This window comes from Anastrepha ludens, chromosome 2, assembly GCF_028408465.1.
Source record: "Anastrepha ludens isolate Willacy chromosome 2, idAnaLude1.1, whole genome shotgun sequence".
NCBI classification, from domain to species: domain Eukaryota; kingdom Metazoa; phylum Arthropoda; class Insecta; order Diptera; family Tephritidae; genus Anastrepha; species Anastrepha ludens.
This window is the reverse complement of record NC_071498.1, coordinates 161,687,656-161,709,034: the sequence shown is the minus strand read 5'-3', so window position 1 is coordinate 161,709,034 and position 21,379 is coordinate 161,687,656. Positions and strand designations below refer to the sequence as shown.

The 21,379-nt window shown below is 38.8% G+C and overlaps 1 protein-coding gene across 2 annotated transcripts in view; it reads left to right on the top strand.

Annotated features, from left to right (window-relative positions):
* LOC128855715 (Y+L amino acid transporter 2) overlaps positions 1 to 21,379 on the top strand; it is a 114,756-nt gene that overhangs the window by 56,756 nt on the left and 36,621 nt on the right. For both annotated transcript variants that reach the window (XM_054090857.1, XM_054090856.1), the window contains exon 2: positions 12,913 to 13,422. In XM_054090857.1, the coding sequence (XP_053946832.1) occupies positions 13,129 to 13,422 (294 nt within the window). In that variant the 5' untranslated portion in view covers positions 12,913 to 13,128. The remainder of the gene's footprint in view (positions 1 to 12,912; positions 13,423 to 21,379) is intronic.

Below are 21,379 nucleotides of genomic sequence, written 5' to 3'. Positions count from 1 at the left end.
TAAGAAACCTCATGATTTTAGTGGAAAAAAATTTTAAATATCTTCTAGCACAAATCGAAGTTGGTAATGTAGGCCGTAAAAGACTATTTTATTTTGTTTTTGGTTGAAAACGAGGCCAAGGTTAGTTGGTAAGTTTTGCATTTAACTTCAAGTCAGGCTTGAGTGGCCATAATCAAGAAGAAAACGTTAAACAAAGAAACTTTTCAGTTATATATTTTTTTATGGGTAGAATTTATAAATCATTCAGAACAAATTGAATAAATGTTATAAGGGTATTGATGTTGTTTTTTTTTTGTTTTCTTCTCTGTTTTCTGTTCGCCACTTTTCCGCTCGCTTAACTAAATCTTTATAGAAGACTACAAGTAACATACAGTTGTTGTTGTTGTTGTAGCGGCGTAAACATTCCCCATATACAGGGTAGGCCAAATAAGACTTTGTGAAAAAATAAAAAAGTTATTTGTGCTTAACATTAGTAGGTCTTATTTGTCCCACCCTGTATATACGGGGAATGCTGGTAAAGTGGCAGTCCTTAGCCGGATATAAATCCGGCTCGTTCCGGTTACATAAAACCGATTGTCGTTGGAACGTCAAGTGACATACTCATAAATACCAGGTGATTGTAAAAATTTTCCAAAACTAAAAAATACCTGAATCCCACGCCTCCTTATTTTGGAAAATCGCTCGTTTGGCCGCATTTTTTCGTTATAGTGCTTTCAGGCTTGAATTCTTTCATTATAATATCAGGTCAGCCCATAAGTGCGTGCGTATTTTACCCATAATTTCACTTTTGTACGATTTTTGCATACAAAAAATTTTTTGCGGAATATAACGGAACTATTTATATTTTCTTTGATATATTGTGCATTCAACAAGTGATTTTAATCGCGGATAGAAGCACGTGTTGTTAAAAACTAAAATGGAATCTTCGAACGCATATTTTGTATTTTTTTTATAAAAGTGGTAAAATTTTTTTTTATTTTTTTTTTTATTCTTTTACATTGCGACTAGTTACAAAGAAAAAATTTATTAACTAACGAGCAACTTGTTTAGAATTTAGAAAATAAGGTAAACAACAATTAACGCTAAGGTGTGGTTAGTACATTAAGTCTTTGGGCTTTCTGCGCTTCAGTCTTCTTCTCCAATTAGCTGGATTAGCGAGAATAGTGGCCTCCGTATTAACGTGGTTTTTTAACCTTTCATCATGAGCTTTTGCTATCTTTTTTATTGTGTCTGCCACCGAGTCAATATTTAGGTCGCGTTCAAGATCGGAGCTACGGATATACCACGGAGCATCGACTGCACATTTAATAATTTTGTTTTGGAGCCTTTGTATAGATTGAATGTTACTTTGGCTGGAGCAGCCCCATAACTGTGCGCCGTAGGACCATACAGGCTTCAGAATTTGTTTGTATACGATCATTTTATTATTGGTGGATAGTGCTGATTCCTTTCCCAATACATATTTCTGTATTTTAATTCCATTTCTTCTTTCTTTTTCTTTACATGGGCTTTCCATCTTAGCTTGGCGTCTAGAGTCCAGATACTTTGCAGTATTTGAGTATGGAACCTGTCTACCATTTAAATATATTGGAACATATTTGACTTTGTTTTGGGTGAAATTTATATGCACATACTTGCTTTCATTTCATTTAATATGCCATTTATTGGTCCAGTCATATATTTTATTTATGGCAAATTGTAATTGTGATGTCGATGTGTTTTCCGTGTTTCCTATCGAAAGAATAGCTGTATCGTCGGCAAAAGTAGCTGTTACGCAGTTTGAATTGCATGGCAGATCGCATGTAAAGAGCAAATACAATAAAGGGCCAAGTACGCTTCCCTGGGGAACCCCTGCTTTGATTGGTTTGAGACATGAATATGAATCTTCTTGTTTTACTCTGAAGTAACGGTCGGATAAATACGAATGTAGGATGGTGGAGTACTGCTTGGGTAGCAACGCATTTATTTTCTTCTGTAGCCCATAGTGGCATACTTTGTCGAATGCCTTGGATATATCAAGGAATACCGCAGAGCAGGTTTTTCTTTCTTCAAGACAGTGAAGAAAGTGGTAAAAATTCAACAACTGCTGCTGCAGAAATAAACACTGTTCACGGAGAGGATACCGTGAGTGTAAGGACTGCGCAAAAGTGGTTTCCAAAAAATTCCGAAGTGGTAACTGCGACGTGGAGGATGCCCCGCGCGCTGGTCATCCTGAAGTCTTTAACTTCGACGCCTTGCTCGAACTCGTGGAAGCTGAACCGAATTTGACAATCGATATAATAGCTCAGAGATTAAATTCATCGCATGGAACAGTTCACAGACACCTGGTTCAGTTGGGAATGGTTTCAAAGCTGGGAAAATGGGTTCTGCATAGACTTACCGTCGCCAACCTTCAGCAGAGAAAGAATGTGTGTTCTCAGCTGCCGCAACGGCTTGAAAATGAAAGTCTTTTTGTGATGAAAAATGGGTCCTTTACTATAATCCTGTTGGCAAACGCCAATGGTTAAATAAAGATGAAACACCAGAACCGACCCCTAGAGATGACTTCACCCCAAGAAGATTCTCCTGTCTATTTGGTGGGATATGGCCGGTATTGTTTATTATGAACTTCTGGAACCAAACCAGACGTTAATAGCTGATTATTATTCCCATCAGCTATTAAACCTGAATGAGGTACTTAAAAAAATCGACTGTCTTTAGTGAATAGACGCAAAGTTTTGTTTCACCACGACAACGCAAGACCTCATACCGCAAGGCAAACATTAGGCAAGCTGAACGAGCTCGGATGGGAGCTAATGCCGCATCTATCATACTCTCCAGATATTGCACCTAGTGATGATCACCTTTTCCGTGGACTTCAATCCCGTATGAGTAACAAGAACTACTCCTCAAAAGAAGCTATAAAAAGGGATATCGAAGCGTAGTTTGGCTTCAAGGACAAGCAATTTTTTGAGTAGGGAATTAAAGATTTGCCTAAACGTTGGGAAGACATTGTAAATAATGAAGGAAAATATATTACTGATTATTAAATACTTTAAACATCTTTTTTATTAATTTTAAAACCACTTTTAAAAAACGCACGAACTTATGGACTGACCTGATACATGCACACTAGGCCGGGTCGATTTATGGGGAGGCAAAAAAATCGCCCATTGCTCAGTGAAAATCATATTCTAGGGATCTAAATAAGAAACTTTGCCGAAGGAACCATACCTCTAAAACGAGTTTTGATGTCCCCCAATTTTGGTCGAACTTTTCAGTTTCTTTTCTCATGTAAAGGCCAAAAATGGTGATATTTTGAAATGATTGTATGAGGAACCCCCCAGGGGAGTTCCAGGGGGGGGTGCCACTGGCATGGGTGGATCGGCCGTCCAAAGTTACTGGGGGTCGGTCATACATTTGGACTCGATTGGAGCACTCTAAATGGGTCAAAGTGGGATTTTTCGTTCGACCCAAATTGGGGGACATCAGAATTCATTTTAGAGGTATGGTTCCTTCGACAAAGTTTCTTATTTTGATCCCTAGAATACGATTTGCACAGAGCAACGAGCTATTTTTAAATCGACCCGCCCTAATGCACACCTGTTTAGGTAATAAAACCTTCAGTCGATCCTATGCTCAGTGACAGTGCAGCAGCATCCTCACATTCGTAACCAATTTGTAATCACTCACAGGCTAGTCAGTCTCAGGCTAGTCAGGCTACACGTGCTTCATATAGGGTGATACAAGTCGAATCTATACAAGGTGATATCCGTTGCACAGCTGATCTCTTTTCTTCTTGCTATTTTAAGCGCTGAATGTCAAAGTGACCTGCCCTTTCGTTGGTGCCTTCTTTGTGGGTTGTGCGTCCTAAGAAATATTTCTAAAAGCAACAAAACCCCTATCCACAATAAATAACTATTTATTATTGTTCTCCCTTATCACAACATGAATAGTCCACCACATAGTGGAATTCCATTCTTCCCATTTTCTTTTGTTTATTTTAGTTCATTTTATCTATTATACGACTATTCCATTTCAAGTTTTCCATGCTTTATTATCAGTCTGCTTAGTTAGTATCATAAATCTCTTCATTTCATTTAATTCAATTTCATATAATAAATTATCATAATTCTCAACCGCAGGAATGATGCATATGCGGTTCAATAAAAACTATAAAGTAGCAATTGAGCCGTTAACTACATACATATTTACATGTTTATGCACAAGAATGCACAAATTTGTTTGGCCAGTTATTCAAATGAGGCTCATAAAAAAGAGATTTTATCTATTGTTAGTTTATTCACCTCTTTTTTTTGCCTAAGCATTTGCCCACCTGTTCGGTGGCGGTGGCGAACGGAAACACCGGCTGCTAGAATTATAGGCAGGCCCACGAATGTATTTACAAACATATCTACGAGCGTATGGCAGTATAGTTGATAATTTTATGCAAATCGTTTGGAAATATGCATTCACTAACACGCCTCAAATGAGCTTTATATAAACACTTTGTTGTATTTTCCAGTACGTACGAGTGTATATATAAATCATAATTACATTTGAAATACCAGTTTTGCTTAGAAGGCTTTCAAAAAATTTGCATCTTTTTTTATACTCGTATAGCTTTCCTCTTCCCATGCTAATTTGCGGCTAGACATTGTTTTCCTTGCTTTTCAACTAATTTTGCTGTAAACGTTTTCGGCCCGGAAAATTGTTCGAGAAGGTCGCATTTTTGGTTGTTATTTTGTAGAAAAAGTATTGTTCCCTGTACTTTTGAAGTTTGAGGTGCAAGATATGGTAGGATATTTGGTCCAAAGGCAAAAACCAAGTGTAAAAAAAAAATTTTTAAAATATCCGAAAACGTCTCTACTGAAAAAAATTGAATGGCATTAATTAACATTGAAAGCATCCCTTTTTTTAAAGCTCGTTTTTTCGATGCGACAGTAAAAATAATTTGAAAATTGATATTTTAAGAGACCTAATTGAAGTGATAGATCTGGTCGAGCAGTTCACAAAGTATGTTTGGAAATTTTTTAACACCTTCAACTTCACCCAAAACCCAATTTAGCGTGGCCTCCCCTGAAAAACAAGCTTTAGTCTCATTCATTTTTTAACAATTTTATTTTAATTGTTATATCTTTGGAAGGAAATGTTCCAGCGCTTTTGGAAAAATAGTTTGAGTATTTGGAACCAATTTGCAATCTGTTTGAGATTACCACAAAACGTTTTTCTTATGTTGGTGGTTAAGTTTCAAGGGCCGGTGTTGATTTTGAATAAAATACAATTTTTTTAGGAAATTATTGTGATTTTTCTTTTGTTATGATAATACTGGTACGTCTCAATTACGTATGGAGCAAAATATCGGCCAAATTAGCGCCGCGGCCCCTACAGCACACCTCCAAAGACCACCAAATGCAAATATTTCCTTATCTAAAGGGTGGTTAAGTTTCAAGGGCCCGGTGTTGATTTTGAATAAAATACAATTTTTTTAAAAAATTATAATAATTATAAAAAATTTAATACTGATATAGCTCAATTACTTATAAAACAAAATATCGGCCAAATGGCCTCGACGGCACACCTCCATCCGATGGTCCAAATTTTCGGTGACGCTGAGGCATAATTCAGGTTCTATGCCGTTAATGTGCCGAATTATCTCATCCTTTAGCTCTTGAACTATTGCTGGCTTATCGACGTAAACCTTTTCTTTCAAAACGGTGTCGTTGACGTTTAGGTGTGGTTCACATTCAACATCGGCCCTTGAAATTTAACCTCCCTTTATTTCCAACTTTGATAGCATCTTTTTCTAAAATTTTACAAAAACACATTTACAATTAAGTCAAGCTCTGTCAAGAATGGTTTATTCTGAATGAAAAAAGTATCTTTAAAATTAACGAAGGGCTCAGGAAATTATGACGCTTTATACAAAGAGAGCAAATAAAAAAAATCTTAACTGAAATGAGAACTCTGGGTTTGATGGAAATCTAAAAATGCAAAATTGCTGATAAGGCCCACGTGTGGAGGAAATACATATGGATGTGTAACATCAAAAATGATAGAAAAAGACTGCGCCCATCAGAGAGAGCGTGACGTCACACTAGTCTAGTTGTGCAGTGCTGCCAACCCTTTGTTCTGTGAAATAAATTTAGTGATTTTTTAAGATTTCCGTAAGCTGAACCAACTTGAAACTACCTCCAAAAATCGGGGTTTCTTTTATAAATAAAATTGGTATAAAAAATATTAAAAAAATCACTTCAGGAAAAATGAACTCATAGAAGGGTTTCTGCAACGTAAAAGGTCTGCATGTTTAAAAGTTGTATCAATTAATCTTCCTCACTTCGGTTCTTCCTATACTTCGGATCTTTCTAAATTTGAAATTTGAAAGAAGAAAAGTTAAGTGAGAAGTAGTGGAGGCAAGATTGACCATACGCCGGTTCTCAGGTTCGTTGATTCAACAGATCGGTCTAATGTGAAGTAGAGCTTTTGGACACATTGAGTATCACAAAAGCTTTAAGGGGGTATTCTGGTCTAGACGCCTTAATTTTAGGTATTTTTAAAAGTAAGACAAAAAAAAATTAAAAACATTTTTACTATCCATTTTTTTAAGGTTTTTATTAATATTGGAAAAGTATAAAAAAAAATTAATAAAAAAGCAAAATTAAAAAATCGTGGAATTACAGGCCGGCGGAGTGGGGGCTACATAAACAACGGTGATCCATGGTTGACAAGATTCTAACCCTTGTAGTGATCTAAAACAAACAAATTAAAAAAAATCTTCATTAGTTAGGATGTCGCTATCGGATTACGCCAAATCAAAGAAAAATAAATTCACAAAATGGCGTCAACTTCAAAAAAAAAAAAAATTTTTATTCTCTTCAAATTTTTTAAAAATACTTCTAACTTAAATTTTTCAAAATCCGAGGCAGACGCGATAGACAGATGTATATAAAAAATTCTTATCAAACTTCAAAGCAATCGGTCAAGTAGAACTTGAGATATCATGACGACCATCTCAAAAAACGTAGTTTTGAGAAAATCGCGTTTGAAGTTTGAGCAACAATTCCAATAGAATAGCTTAGATCATAATATTTACTGCTCACTCTGGATTAATCGCGATATATTTCCAGGTATATGTTATAGAAGTATAAAGTATATATAGTGGGATACAAAAGATTTTCTGGAAAGAACGAGTCCTCAAGTCGTCCGGTAACATCTGCCGTTCATTGTGCGATTCGCTCCACTTGGCCGGCTTATACGCCACGTCACAAAATCCGCTGTATCTCCGAAAATAATTTGAATTTTGAAAAATCCGTTGAAGGGCATATTTTTGAAAATCTAAACTTTGAAAATATGCACAAAAAATCGTTTTTTTCACATTTCTAGACCAGAATACTCCCTTAATAAGGTAGCCAAATTACCACTACTATTGAACAGTTCACCGCCACTGAAGGAATAACCCTATATGTACATATGTACACACATACATATGCAAGTTAACGCCTCCTATACCACACACCACTAACCCAGTATGTAAACAATTAACCGTAGATTAACACGTTCACGCCGGCGCGTACCACCGGTGGCCCGCACAAGATTGCTTCATGGGGCGGCGTGTACCACCGGTGGCCCGCACAAGAGTGCATCATCTGGCAGCGCGTACCACCAATGGTACTTTATTAGACGGTACTTATGAGATGAGATGCCATAAACGACTACCCTTACGAACAAATTTCGTTTTATGACCTGCAATCACTCCCGTCCGATAGATCGAAAAGATGTAAACATTGCCGTCTGTGGGTGAAGAATATGAATAACAGCGCCGGCGTGAACGTGTTAATAGCGCAAGCCACAAAAAATAAACAATAAATATAAGCGATTACCATTAGCGAAAGTGTCAAACATGTCATTGACACTTTGCTAATGGAGGAAGTGGACATCACATATCACGTATGGTCCGCTTTTAATAGAATTAAGAGATACGTAGAATTAACCTAAGATTTAAGCTTCACTTATGAATGTAGTTGTAAGCAGATTCTGTATAAATATTGAAATTAATAAATTTTTTTTTAGTTTTTTATCCGTTGTGCATTGCGCGACAAGCATCACAATAAAGACTCACATTTTTTAAAAAGCCTTTGCTATTGAAGCAAAAGTTAATTTGCATTTATTTATGGGCACTTATACAAATACCCTTAAACAAAAAATGCGTTATGAAGAAACTACTTAGTACATAAATTTCAACAATCGAATGGATGCCTTTCACTTTGCGGTATTGCAACTCCATCTTTCGAAAACAAAGAGACAATAAGTAGGCGAAAAGCACAAAACAGCATGAAAAAGGTAAATGAAGCCGAAATGCGAAAGTAATAGCTCATTAAAAAACGCAAATTACTTTCTAATGTCCATATCAACGACGTATATGAACTTTCAATGCTCTTTACCATAGCAAAATTAGAAAAGAAAAAAGCTAAAATAAAAAAAAAAACATTAAAATTAAAAAACAGAAAAACGTTAAAATTTAGAAGAAAAAAACTAACTTCAAAAAAATCATTATTTCTCGCACACCAGTAGGAGGGAGAAGTTAATTGAGATTTTACACAAAAGTTATGAAAAGAATTCGCCAGTAATTTAATGAAATTTTGCAAGTCACTCAAAAGCTCAACGCATCAGACAAGTCATTTTACCCTAAACCTACGTCTATTTGTTTACTTGTTGAAGCCGAAGCATTCAGTATCCAGAATAGCAAACTTATCACCGCACACATGCACACATACACACACAAGCACGCACACCTCTGGGCAGATATCAAGTCGAGCCACTTTGCAAATCTGCATATCAAATTGGCGGGCAGAGCGAATGCAGTTTGCAACTCACGCCCCCTTTTGACTCGATTTGTGCATAATAATCGTATAAACAACCTATTAACAAGTAATTAATTAATTCATAACAAATAAATAAATGAATTTGGCATAAAGAAATGAGAGAGCTGAGGTGGGGACAGTCGACAAAATAAAATCAGCAGTTTTCTGTATTGGAATTGATAAGCGTTTTTTGGCCTTAACAGATGTCGTGTTTTATTAAGCTTCTTTGTCTTTCACGCCACAATTCGGTGTTTTTGTTTACTTTAATCAGTTTGAAGCAACTCGTTTAAATTTTGTTCATTATTTGCGTTTTTTTTTTTGTTTTGTTTTTTCGCTGGTTCACATTTTATTATTTAAATGAGGAAATGCTGGTTTAAAGTAAATTCGGTTGTATATATGTATATGTATGTGTGTGAAATATATGAAAGAATGGTGGGCTGTGCTATGTATTAAATTTAAATTGGAAATTTTTTATTATGTCTAAATGAAAAGTGCTCTTGAATAACCAACAATGACTGTTCATATGCGCAAAATTAATCACCCTATTGGTAGACTTAAAATTTGTAACGGCTAAAGATCAAAGTAAAGAAGAAGATTTCCATCAGTTTGCAGAAAAAAGTTATTAAGAACAAATCGGATGATTAATTTTGCGCCACCTTGTAACACACGGGCTGAAAAGTCCCGGGCGGAACACATAGATGGCACCAGTTCAAATCAAAAAAATCCAAAAAATCGTTTTGAACGATCGAAAAGTGAAGTTGCGTGAGTTAGCTGACATCGTAAAGATATCAAAGAAAGGTGTTGGCTTTATATTGCATGAGCATTTGACTATGAGAAAACTCTATTCATCAAGACAACGCACCGTGTCCCAAGTCAATTAAAAAAAATGGCAAAACTACATGAATTGAACTTCCACATTCACCGCAATCGCCAGATTTGGCTTCCAGCGATTTCTGACCGTTCGCCGACCTACAAAAAATACTCGCCGGTAAGAAATTTCGCTTGAATGAAGAGGTGTTTTTGTTTTTTCTTAGGCCCGCGATTTTTCAGCCCATGAGTTATTCCACTGAGCGTGAAACGTGAGTCAGAACAAAGCAGAGTAGTTTGTCAACGTTAACCTGCGATTATAATGCCTTTTTTCTTGCATTTCTATCACTATTGACCTTTCCATCCTTGGTGTTGTACACTGATTGGACCTTATCAGTGTGTCTTTATACTTGGAAAATCCACAATCGACCAGATCTTGACATCATCGATCTTAACAACTGCGCTGTTAGTTCTGCCTTTTCCAATCTGAAAGAAGAAGCAAATCAAATGGGTTTGGTGGTGAACGAGAACAAAACAAAGTACTTCCTGTCATCAAATAAGCACTCGGCGCACTCGCGAATCGGCACCCCCGTCACTGTGGACAGTTATGATTTCGGGTTTGTAAGAGACTTCGTTTATCTAGGAACCAGCATTAACACCGATCAACGTCAATCTTGAAATCCAACGTAGAATCTCATTTGCCAACAAGTGCTACTTTGAACCAAGTAGGCAACTGGGTAATAAAGTCCTCTCTCGACGATCAAAACTAACACTCTACAAGACTCTCATCATGCCCGTCCTAACGTATGGCGCAGAAGCGTGGGCGATGATAACATCCGATGAAGCGACGCTTGGAGTGTTTGAGAGAAAGATTCTGCGCAAGATTTTTGGGCCTTTGTACGTTGGCGACGGCGAATATCGCAGACGATGGAGCGATGAGCTGTATGAGCTTTACAACGACATAGACATAGCGCAACGAATAAAAATCCAGTGCCTACGCAGGCTGAGTCATGTCTTCCGAATGGATACAAACGCTCCGGCTCTGAAAGTATTCGATGCGATAGCAGCTGGTGGTAGCAGACGAAGAGGAAGGCCTCCTCTGCGTTGGAAAGATCAGGTGGAGAAGGACTTGGCTTCACTTGGTGTGTCCAACTGGCGCCGGTTAGCACGAGAAAGTTCTTTGCGCTTGGCTTTGCAGTTTTGCCCAATTCCCTATATTTCGCTGCCGTACTGGAGAATAAAGTTTGTGGCCGCCATGATTAGCCTTCTTTTGCTCTCTATTAGCTCCCCGATGTTTACCATTTGCCATTGTACGTTTGATGATTTTTAAAGCACATCCGCCACTTTCTGAAGTACATTTGGTGCTTTCTGAAATACATTTGAATATTCTAAAGAACATTCTTTGCTTTCTAAAGAAAATTTGACACTTCCTCAAGAACATTTGTTGTTTCCTAAAGTACATTCGACACTTTCTGAAGTACATTTGATGCTTTGTGAAATACATTTGAATATTCTAAGGTACATTCGTTGCTTTCTAGAAAGCATTGGATGTTTTCTAAAGCACATCCGACACTTTCTGAAGTACATTTAATGCCTTCTGAAATATATTAGAATATTCTAAAGCTCGTTCATGCTTTCTAAAAAATATTTGACACTTTCTAAAGTATATTTGATGTTTTCTAAAGAACATTTGATGTTTTTTAAAGAAAATTTAACAGTTTCTGAAGTACATTTGATGCTTTCTGAAATTCATTTTAACATTCTTTAGTCCATCTGTTGTTTTCCAAAGAACATTTAACGCTTTCTGAAGTAGATTTTGCACTTTGTAAAGAACATTTGATGTTTTCTAAAGAAATTTTGACGGTTTCTGAAGTACATTTGATGCTTTCCGAAATTCATTTTAACATTCTTTAGTCCATCTGTTGCTATCTAAAGAATATTTCACGCTTTCTGAAGTAGAGTTGACACTTTCTAGAGAACATTTGATGCTTTCTAAAGAAATTTTGACGGTTTCTGAAGTACATTTAATGCCTTCTGAAATACATTTGAATATTCTAAGGCGCACCTGTTGGCGTATTGACGCTTTCTAAACTCAAATTGATATTTTTGAAAGCAATGTAAAATGTAATGGAGTTAATCTCTAGAAATCCCACTCTAAATATGAGAGTTCCATTCATAGATACGGGACTACTTGGAAGGCATTTTCTTATTGAATGGCTTGCAGCATGACTAGGGGTGCCCCAAGATGAATTTTATAGAAGCTGCCATTATGAAGAACAATCAAAAGCCATTGAGCATCTATCTACTCTGAGACTTGTGACTGCGCTGCCGTACAAACCTCGCTCCCGCTAGCTATCAAAAAATGCCTAATAACATTTTCATGTTTTTTCTTCAAAAGATTCTACGTTATTATAGAGAAACACAAATGTTATCAGGCAATTAAGTGAAAACATTTTAATTTTTGAAATCAAATTTCAAGATCGATTACAAAAAGTCAGTAAAGTAGGTCAGTATGAAAATAAATATGTATATGTAAATGTACTGAAGCATAATACAAAAATATTTAAATAATTATTTACATAAATTGAAGAAGCCATACAATCTCCTGATAGCATAATTTGTCAATGTCAATGTCGCGCGCACAAATAGCCGCAAGCAAAACATGCATGTCAATCTGTTTGTGTGTGTATGTATGCACGTATTACCATGCAAGTGTGTGGATATGTTTGAATGCACATTCAATTACGCAAAGTGAACTGGTAATCTCATACTAAAATATGTATGCGCGCGTAAGTATGTATAGGCAAATGCGCATACATACATACATACAAGCGCATGCGTCGTTGCTGTGAAAATAATTGCCGTAGCAACGCAGATGGCCTGCTGCGGCACCTACTAAACACAACAAACCAATTCTGACCATTTGCGTGGGGTAGAAATTTCGTGCGATACCCGACGGGAGCAGAAAATAATATCCGCACTTTTCATTTGCGATTCCAGCGCTATGAGAAATTCCGAAAATTAAGAGCTACACAAATTAAGATCTTTAAATTGAATGTACTAATGTCGAAGTACATAACATGCACGGGTGTCTGTGTGTGTGTGTGTGTATATTTCACACGTTCTTTCCGCGGCCAAGGTAAAATCTCTCAATTAACGAGGTGCAAATGTAAACAAACGAATTTTTATAACACCATCACACACACACAAACAAATGCGTACGCAATTTATTTACACAACTTTTTTCCTATTCTTCTATTTACAGATTTGCACACAAATAGCGATAGACACGCACACGCCCTCATACACACCTGCATGCATACGTATGTGTGTAGCACTAGAATCGGTATTTAATCGCCAATTGATCACCAATATAAATAACAACGGCATCGCACCGCAACAACGGCAAATATTTCGTTTAGCCCAGACCAACTATCGACTTGCTAGCCAAAAGGATTATTAATAAAAATTACTCACAAACATGGAGACTGAATCACTTAATCGAAAAAATTCTTCACGAAAAAGTTCGGTAGTTAATGGCCATGGCGATGGGTCAGCTAAGGTGACGGCGGAAAATGAGGGCGGCGGTGGTGGTGATGCTGCTGGCGGTGAGGTGACATTGAAGGCGAAAATGAGTTTGATCAATGGATGCACTGTGATCGTCGGTTCCATCATTGGTTCCGGTATCTTCGTCTCGCCCACGGGTGTACTCATGTACACGGGCAGCGTCAATTTGTCGCTGATTGTATGGATCATTTCCGGTCTCTTTTCGATGGTGAGTACAGCGCATTGCTATTTAAATAATATAAAAATTTGTATAACAACACTTATGTATGTAGATACAAGGTGGCGCCTTAGCCAAATAACTTGGTGCGTGGGTAGCATTCGGTAATGCGGAGGTTCGAATCGCCATGCCTGAAACAGCAAAATGATAAAAAAGTTGCTTTTAATAGCGGTCGCCCCTCGGCAGGCAATGCCAAACCTCCGAGTGTATTTCTGCCAAGAAAAAACTCCTCATTAAAATATCTGCCGTTCGGAGTTGGCTTGAAACTGTTGGTCCCTCCATTTATGGAACAATTTATAACAAGCAACGGAGCTCGAGAAAAATTTCCAACACCAAAAATTGCTAATTTTTATTTAGTAAAAAAATTATTCAAAAACAAAATTAGTTGATTCATTTCGCGGGAGTTCCCGCTAAGATAATCTACCTCATCAGAGCGCTTTATGTGAACTCCGAACTAGCAGTGCTTCACAATGCTATTATCACAAGGTTATTCCCTGTCGCCACTTCTCTTCGCCATCGTCCTAGACGACGTTATGAGTCAATTGAACCCACACTAAAGAGGCATCATATGGAGTTTTGCTAGACATCTTGAAGACCTGGACTTCGCCGATGACATCTCATATTTTCTAAAGTACATTTGATGTTTTCTAAAGTATATTTGTTACTTTCTAAAGAATCTTGATCTTATCTAAAGTTCATTTGATACCATCTGAAATACATTTGAGTATTCCAAACTACATTTATTGCTTTCTAAAGAATATTTGACACTTTCTGAAGTACATTTAGTACTTTCTGAAGAACATTTGATGTTTTCTAAAGTACGTTTGATATTTTCTAATCTGCATTCGACACTTTCTGAAGTACATTTGTGCCTTCTGAAATACCTTTGAATATTCTAAAGTGCATTTCTTGCTTTCTAAAATACATTTGGCACTTTCTGAAATACATTTAACACTTTCTAAAGAACATTTGATGTTTTTAAAGTACATTCGACACTTCCTGAAGTACATTTGATGCTTTCTGAAATTTATTTTAATATTTTAAAGTACAATTGATGTTTTCTAAGGAACATTTGATACCTTCTGAAATACATCTGAATATTCTGAAGTACATTTGACCCTTTCTAGAGAACATTTGATGCTTTCTAAAGAACATTTCATATATTTTGAAGTGTATTTGTTGCTTTGTAAAGAAAATTTAGCTATTCTACATACTTCTATTATCGAGTTGTCGCTTTCTAAAGTCAAATTGACGCTTTCTAAAATAAATTAATATTTTCCAAAGCACTATAAACTGTAGGAGTTAATCGCTAGAAATCCCACACTAAATATGAGAGTTCCATTCATAGATATGACACTAATTGGAAGGCATTTTCTTATTGAATTCAAGTCCAAAATGATTAGCGGTCCACCACAATGAAATTTGTAGAAGCTGCCATTATGAAGAAGAGTCAAAAGCCATTGAATTTAAGTATGTATTTGGCATATACTTCGCCGATGACAGCTGCCTCCTCTATCGCAAACTCACTGGCATTCTAGCGAAGGCGGACGGACTCGTCACGCTGGAACGCACTATCGGACTGGAGGTCAACATCGTCGATTCGAAGGTATGCGAGTCAACCACAATAAAGATAGGGTGCCCGGTGGAATTTGTCGAAAGCTTCTTCTACCTCGGCTGCACTATCACAAGGCTAAACACAGCAAAGGCGGCGTTCGGTTAAATGCATACAGTGTGAACGAGTTCGCAAATCTCCATTCACTCTAAACTCCGAATATCCAGCTGATGTGTAAAGTCAGTATTGTTGAAGTGAAACATGGAAACAGAGGAAAATAAAGCAAGGAGTACCGCAGGGTGGTGTCCTTTCACCCTTGCTTTTCAATTTCTATATTTCGAAACTCCCCCAGCCACCAGAGGGAGTATCAGTGGTCTTATACACCGACGACTGTACGATAATGGCGTCGGGCAATGACATTGATGGTCTATGCTGCACGGTAAACGCGTATCTCGCCAGCCTCTCTCACTTCTTCACTACGATGAACTTACAACTCTCCCCGCTAAATCCACGGCGACCCTTTTCACCACCTGGGCAAAGGAGGTCAAGCTACAAGCCAAGGTGAAAGTCGATGACACACAAATTCCGTCGGTTAACAACCCCAAAATATTGGGAGTTACCTTCGATAGCTTGCTCTCCTTCTCAGCGCATAAAACTGCTATTTCAACTAAAGTACAGAATCGCAACAAGGTTCTCAAGTCGCTTGCCGGCAGCACTTGAGGCAAATACAAGGAAATGTTGCTGTCGACTTTTAAAGCAATAGGCCGACCGGTTTTGAACTATGACGCGCCTGTCTGGTCGCCTGGAACCAGTGATTAAGGACCGCGACAGGATGTCTTATGATGTCACCGATACAACACCTACACGGTGAGGCCCTTATGCCGCCGGTTAAGGAGCATAACAAATTGCTCAGTAAGCAGTTTCTGATAGGGTGTTACAGCAGGCCTCACCCATGCAGACACCTGCTTGAGCCTAAGGCACCTCCCAGGAACATCAGAAGGCATTTCCTCAACTACGCGGACGAGATCCTAGACAAAACAGACCGGCAATTACTGGATCGGACAGTGTACAGACAGGCCATAAACGACACATGCATCGAGAGACTCTCACCACCTTCTTAAGCTCCCGACCCCCGAATGCCGTTATCGGAGTCCAACCACCACCAATCACAGACGAAGAGCTCCAACTTCCCCGAGAGTCCCGCGTAACCTTGGCACAACTACGTTCTGGATATTACAGCAGGTTAAACTCCTACTTATCTAGAATCGACTTCGACATACTAAACATATGTCCTTCATGTGAAGACACCCCGCACGACACTAACCACCTTTTCACGTGCCCCATCAAACCCACTCATCAAACACCCCTCTCCCTCTGGGCCCAACCCGTCGAAACAGCTACTTTCCTCGGCCTACCGTTAGATGAGCTAGACGAAGACGACCGGTAATTACGCTGCACTGACAGGGCAAAGTTACTGCTACAACAACAACAAGTGAAACATAGCTAGTCTCTAACGCCATCACTCTGTGTAATGTCACTATTTCATCTCCTCCGTGTCATCTGTAGAATATTCTGGCCGAACACCATTAACAAAGACGCGCTGTGGAGATCAGCCATCCCATGGCAAATCAAACGCAGAAAGTGGCGATGTACCTTAGAAAACCACCAGACAGCATCACGAGAATGGCAATGAATTGGCACTCGCAACGCAGCGGAGATTGCGACCGGTCAAAGAATTCCTGAAAAGTTTCGATGTTGCGCGAGTTAGCAGATGCCAACATCACATGGGATGGCGCGAAAACCTGAGCTCACAGCAGTGTACAATGGAAGAGTCTGATCGAGACCCTATGCTGTCGAGCGGAGTGAACTAGAAAAAAAACATTTTTTTGCGCCACCTTGTATATGTACGTGAGGGTGTATTTATTATGCAAATTGACTAAGTTTATTATAACTGAGCAGATACACATACATACATACATATGTATATATATGGGTATATATAAGACAACAGCAATCGGGCTCTTACGTATTGTAAAATTAAGTTAAATTTCTTACATTTATTGTAATGAGTATCTATCATTTGTCCGTTATGTAACACTTCAGCAGAATTTCTCTTTATAGTAAACACTCATAATGTGAGTGGATGGCCTTGAGTTTCATTCGTTTATATTTTCAATTTTCCACTTCACCTCTTGGCGATATAATCTAAGGAAAGCTTTTACACTAGTTTACAGTCAAAAAGCCCCTAAAATAACACTGTCCAATATATGTAATAAATATGGGGTGATCGTTTACATCCGCGTGCCTTCTAAAACGTTGTATTGCTGCTTAGAAACACCGAGGCTGAAGGAATCCCGCAATGAGTACTACCCTTTCCATCTTTAAATACAAGAAAAATGAGTCACTGAGGGTGCAACCTTGATTCTACATTAAAATAACTCGGTTTTCACAGAGATTTGCCGGACACCAAAAATAATTCCAATTTTTATTTTTCAAAATATTATCCATTAAGATTAACCCACTTTTTCCCCACCAGTTGAGGTAACTCCACAGCATGTGAGTTAATCGCATCAACCGCCTTTCCAGCATTGAAAAGCACAGACATTTTATTTTTTATTCGCAGGAATAAAAAAATCATTGGGTCGCAAATTATGATGGATGAGCCGTCAATTCGAATGAATTTTAAAGACAATAACTGAGAGCCTCGCATGCTGATTGTAGAGAGTAACTCGTTGTTGTTGTAGCAGCTCTACTCGTAGATCCCGTATTGAGTAAATCTTGTGGTGCCAAGGAGCCAAGGTGGTCGCCCGTGTGCGTAGACTCCCGAGCCGTTTAAGGTGGTGAGCAGAGGATCGATCACCATGCACCAGAGCAATGGAGACAGCACACCGCCTTGGGGGCAACCTCTATTAACTCCGGATGACACCAACAGATCTTCCTCTGCTCGCACCGAGACGATTCATTGGGCCAGCATCGTACGAATCCAATTCACTAGCACCCGGACTACGCCGTGTCTACTAGCAGCGCTGCACATACTGTCAAAAGTGTATAAAAAGATGCCCATAGCGTAGTCTCTCCTGTCGATGGCGAGCTCTACCCTGCAGTGCCGACTCGCAGAATTTTCCACTCTGATAAGCGTGCTGAAATGGAGACAGAGGGCCTTCAGAGCCTTAAGCGACTTCTGAAGCATGCGCAATTCCATCAGTCGTTCGAGACTTTTCAGCATGAAAGAAGTCATGCTGATGGGTCTTAAGCTTTTGGAGCTGGTGTAGTCATCTCTTCCAACCTTTGGGGTGAAGGCGATCCTCACCATCCTCCAAGGGTAGGAGTTTAATCGGCTACAATATCCTGAAGCTCTTCATCTGCGATGGGTGGTCGTTAGACTCAAATGGTGGCATTCGAGTGACGAGGTAAACTGGTAGGTCCAGTGCGGGTTGTGTTAAGTCCTGGATCTCGTCAATTAAGTCGGAGATATGACCCACCTCGCGCACCTGTTAGGTGACCCAGACTCCAGTAAGTGTCTGCAGGGATAGTTCATGCGAGAGCATTTGAGTAGCAATTGATTTCTGACTTGCTTTCTACCCCTTTAACTGAGATCGTAGTAGCTTCGCTGTGAAAATGTTGCGCACGCAATTAATTTCGCATATTTTTCCGAACTTTTCCTTCTTCGTCTTTCTTAGTATGACAGTCCAAGGTAGATCACTGCTTCCGCAACATGTATTTGTATGTTTTTTTTTCGAACAATTCTGGCACACAAGTAATGTTTTGGCATTCAGAATTGACTATTCTACGTTGCAATTTAAGCGGGACTACCGTTCGTTGCCACTCCGGTACGAATCCCACTGTGAGAATGAAGAACCATATGATAGAAAAGGATAATGGCAAACCTCCGAGTTTCTTTTTCCTCATAAAAAACCTTTTGTCGGTCAGAGGCAGCATAAAACTTTAGGCCCCTCCATTTGTGGAAAGTTTTTAAGGCGACAACTTGACACCACAAATTGAGGAGGACCTCGGCCAAGCAAATTTAACACATAGGCTGAAAAGTCCCGGACCTAACACCTAACGGACCCTTTTTGGGTCCAAAACTAGCTTTATGCATCAACGTAATTTCCATCAAGAACAACGCAATCATTCCAGCGCCGCTCTAACATTTCAATACCACTTTTATAGAACGATTTATCTTTTAGCTCAAAATAGACCTCAGTTTCAGCAACACCTCTTCATTCGAGCAAAATTTCTTACCGATGAGCATTTTTTTAGATCTGCGAACACCCAGTAGTCGCTGGAAGCCAAATCTGGCGAAGACGATGGATGTGGGGGCAATTCGAAGCTCAATTCATGTAGTTCCTCCATTGTTTTGCCATCATCAACAAACTCTTGTTTTTGATCAACAGCGGTTTTGTTGATTTTTTTGAAGTTTTCTGCTATAACCGCTTCATTTGAACGACCACTGTCATGCCCATCATCGGGGTCTCTACGACCAAGTTTGAATTCAGCAAACCATCGTTTTATTGCTGTTTTTGATGGAGCGGAGTACCTACATATAACACTTTTCTTGTCTTTGCTTTTCTTGAACGGTATTTTTCCCGATCAAGAACCAGTGTAAAATCAAAACACGGAATTTTTTTTATCCTTTAATTCGAAAATAAAAAAAGTAGCGTCACTCTTAGCACAATAACTCACGAACTAATGAAGAGAATATCATGAAATTTTAACAGCAGTCTGTGCATAACAAGAGCGATGAAAACCACTCCAACGGCGGCGCTAGAAATGATACTTTATGGCGGAAAACCTGACAGCGAAATCCGTGAGAAGGTTAGTGGCTGCTGGGGTGTTTACCTGCAGAACCTTCGGACACAGCTCAATAGGAAAGTAGAGTTCAGGTTGCACAGACTACAGACTCCGTATTTTAATAGGGAGAGAAGGCTTCGCACCACAATTGAAGAGGAGGGATGGCACAAAGGCATAAAGCCTGGCCAAAAAAGTCCAAAAATGTTCAACGGAGCAGGGAGGCCATAAAGGCTAGCCGCAAACAGAAGGCTGCGTATCTATTGGATACCTGGTCACAAGGGCATTATGGGGAACGAAAAGTGCTGTTGGACTATCATTTGAAGAAGAGAACGACTTACCAAAACCGCTAAATACTATATACAATGAAATGGACGACTACATGAAAAAACTGGTGGAAACTAGTGGAAGCAAGTGGACTAATCTGACCACATGCAAATCAGCAAAAGTTATGTGTACAACTAACGGCAAAAAACTGACTTAATTCATACTTACGCTCTCGCGAAAGGACTGCAGAACTATCATAGGTATGCTTACAAGTCATAATCTATGTACATATTGGCTGCACATGCATACAAGATAGGGATTGCTAACACTGACAAATGCAGGAAATGCAGAGAGGATGTTGAGGAAATTTTAGAACACCCTCTGTGCGTTTGTCCGGCATTATTAAAAACACGACTAAAATGCCTGGGAGCCCCACTGTTTGAGGGTCTGGAAGACGTCTCAAAAGCGGAGCTCCCGGCCCTACTTAGATTCGCCAAAAGCGCTGACATCCTACATGATGTCTACTTTAGGTGTTCATAGAGGTCGATCTCCATCTGGTATCGCTAGGGACCAAAAGGTCTATGCGTGGCTTATTGCCAACCAGGCTAACCTAACCTAACCTAACAGCAGCCTTCTTAAGGTTATAACTAACAGAAAAAGTGTGGAATGCAATACGACTAGTTTAGGCCCGGGACTTTCCAGCCCAGGTGTTACATACGCGCAGACTTCTAGTTATCAGCTGATTTCAGCATGCAATACACAATATTTCCTCTCTTCAAGATTTTAAAGGTTTTGGACGTGATCAGCATCTTCTTCCCGCTCCGTGCAATTGGGATATTTGGGGAATTATTATGGCCAAATCTATGTAAAGGGTTTTCCAATAACAGGTGTTATTTTGAATAGCCCGCTATTTCGGTAGATGTCACTTTTGAAGCTGTCATTTTTTGCTATTTGACAAGTACAAACTACGCCATTAATAAATAAATAAAAAATATATAAAATAAATTAATAAAAATGGAACGATAAACGCTTAAACGCATTGCAATTATTAAAATTCTCTATAAAAATGGTCGAAATTTGGCAGCGACGATTCGTAAAACTCGAACATTTTTAGGTCATCGTGAAGCACCTTGTCGTACCGCAATACAGAAATTGGTGAAAAAGTTCGAGCTGTTGGGTGAAGTTAGTGATGTGAAGAATAAAACCCGTGCACGTCGCTCAAGAACAGCCGAAAATACGAGTATTGCTGTTGTGGCCGAAAGTGTTAAATAAACCGCAGGTTTGTCTATTCCTCGTCGTTCTTTGGAATTAGGCTTTCCACAAACGTCTTTACACCGTATT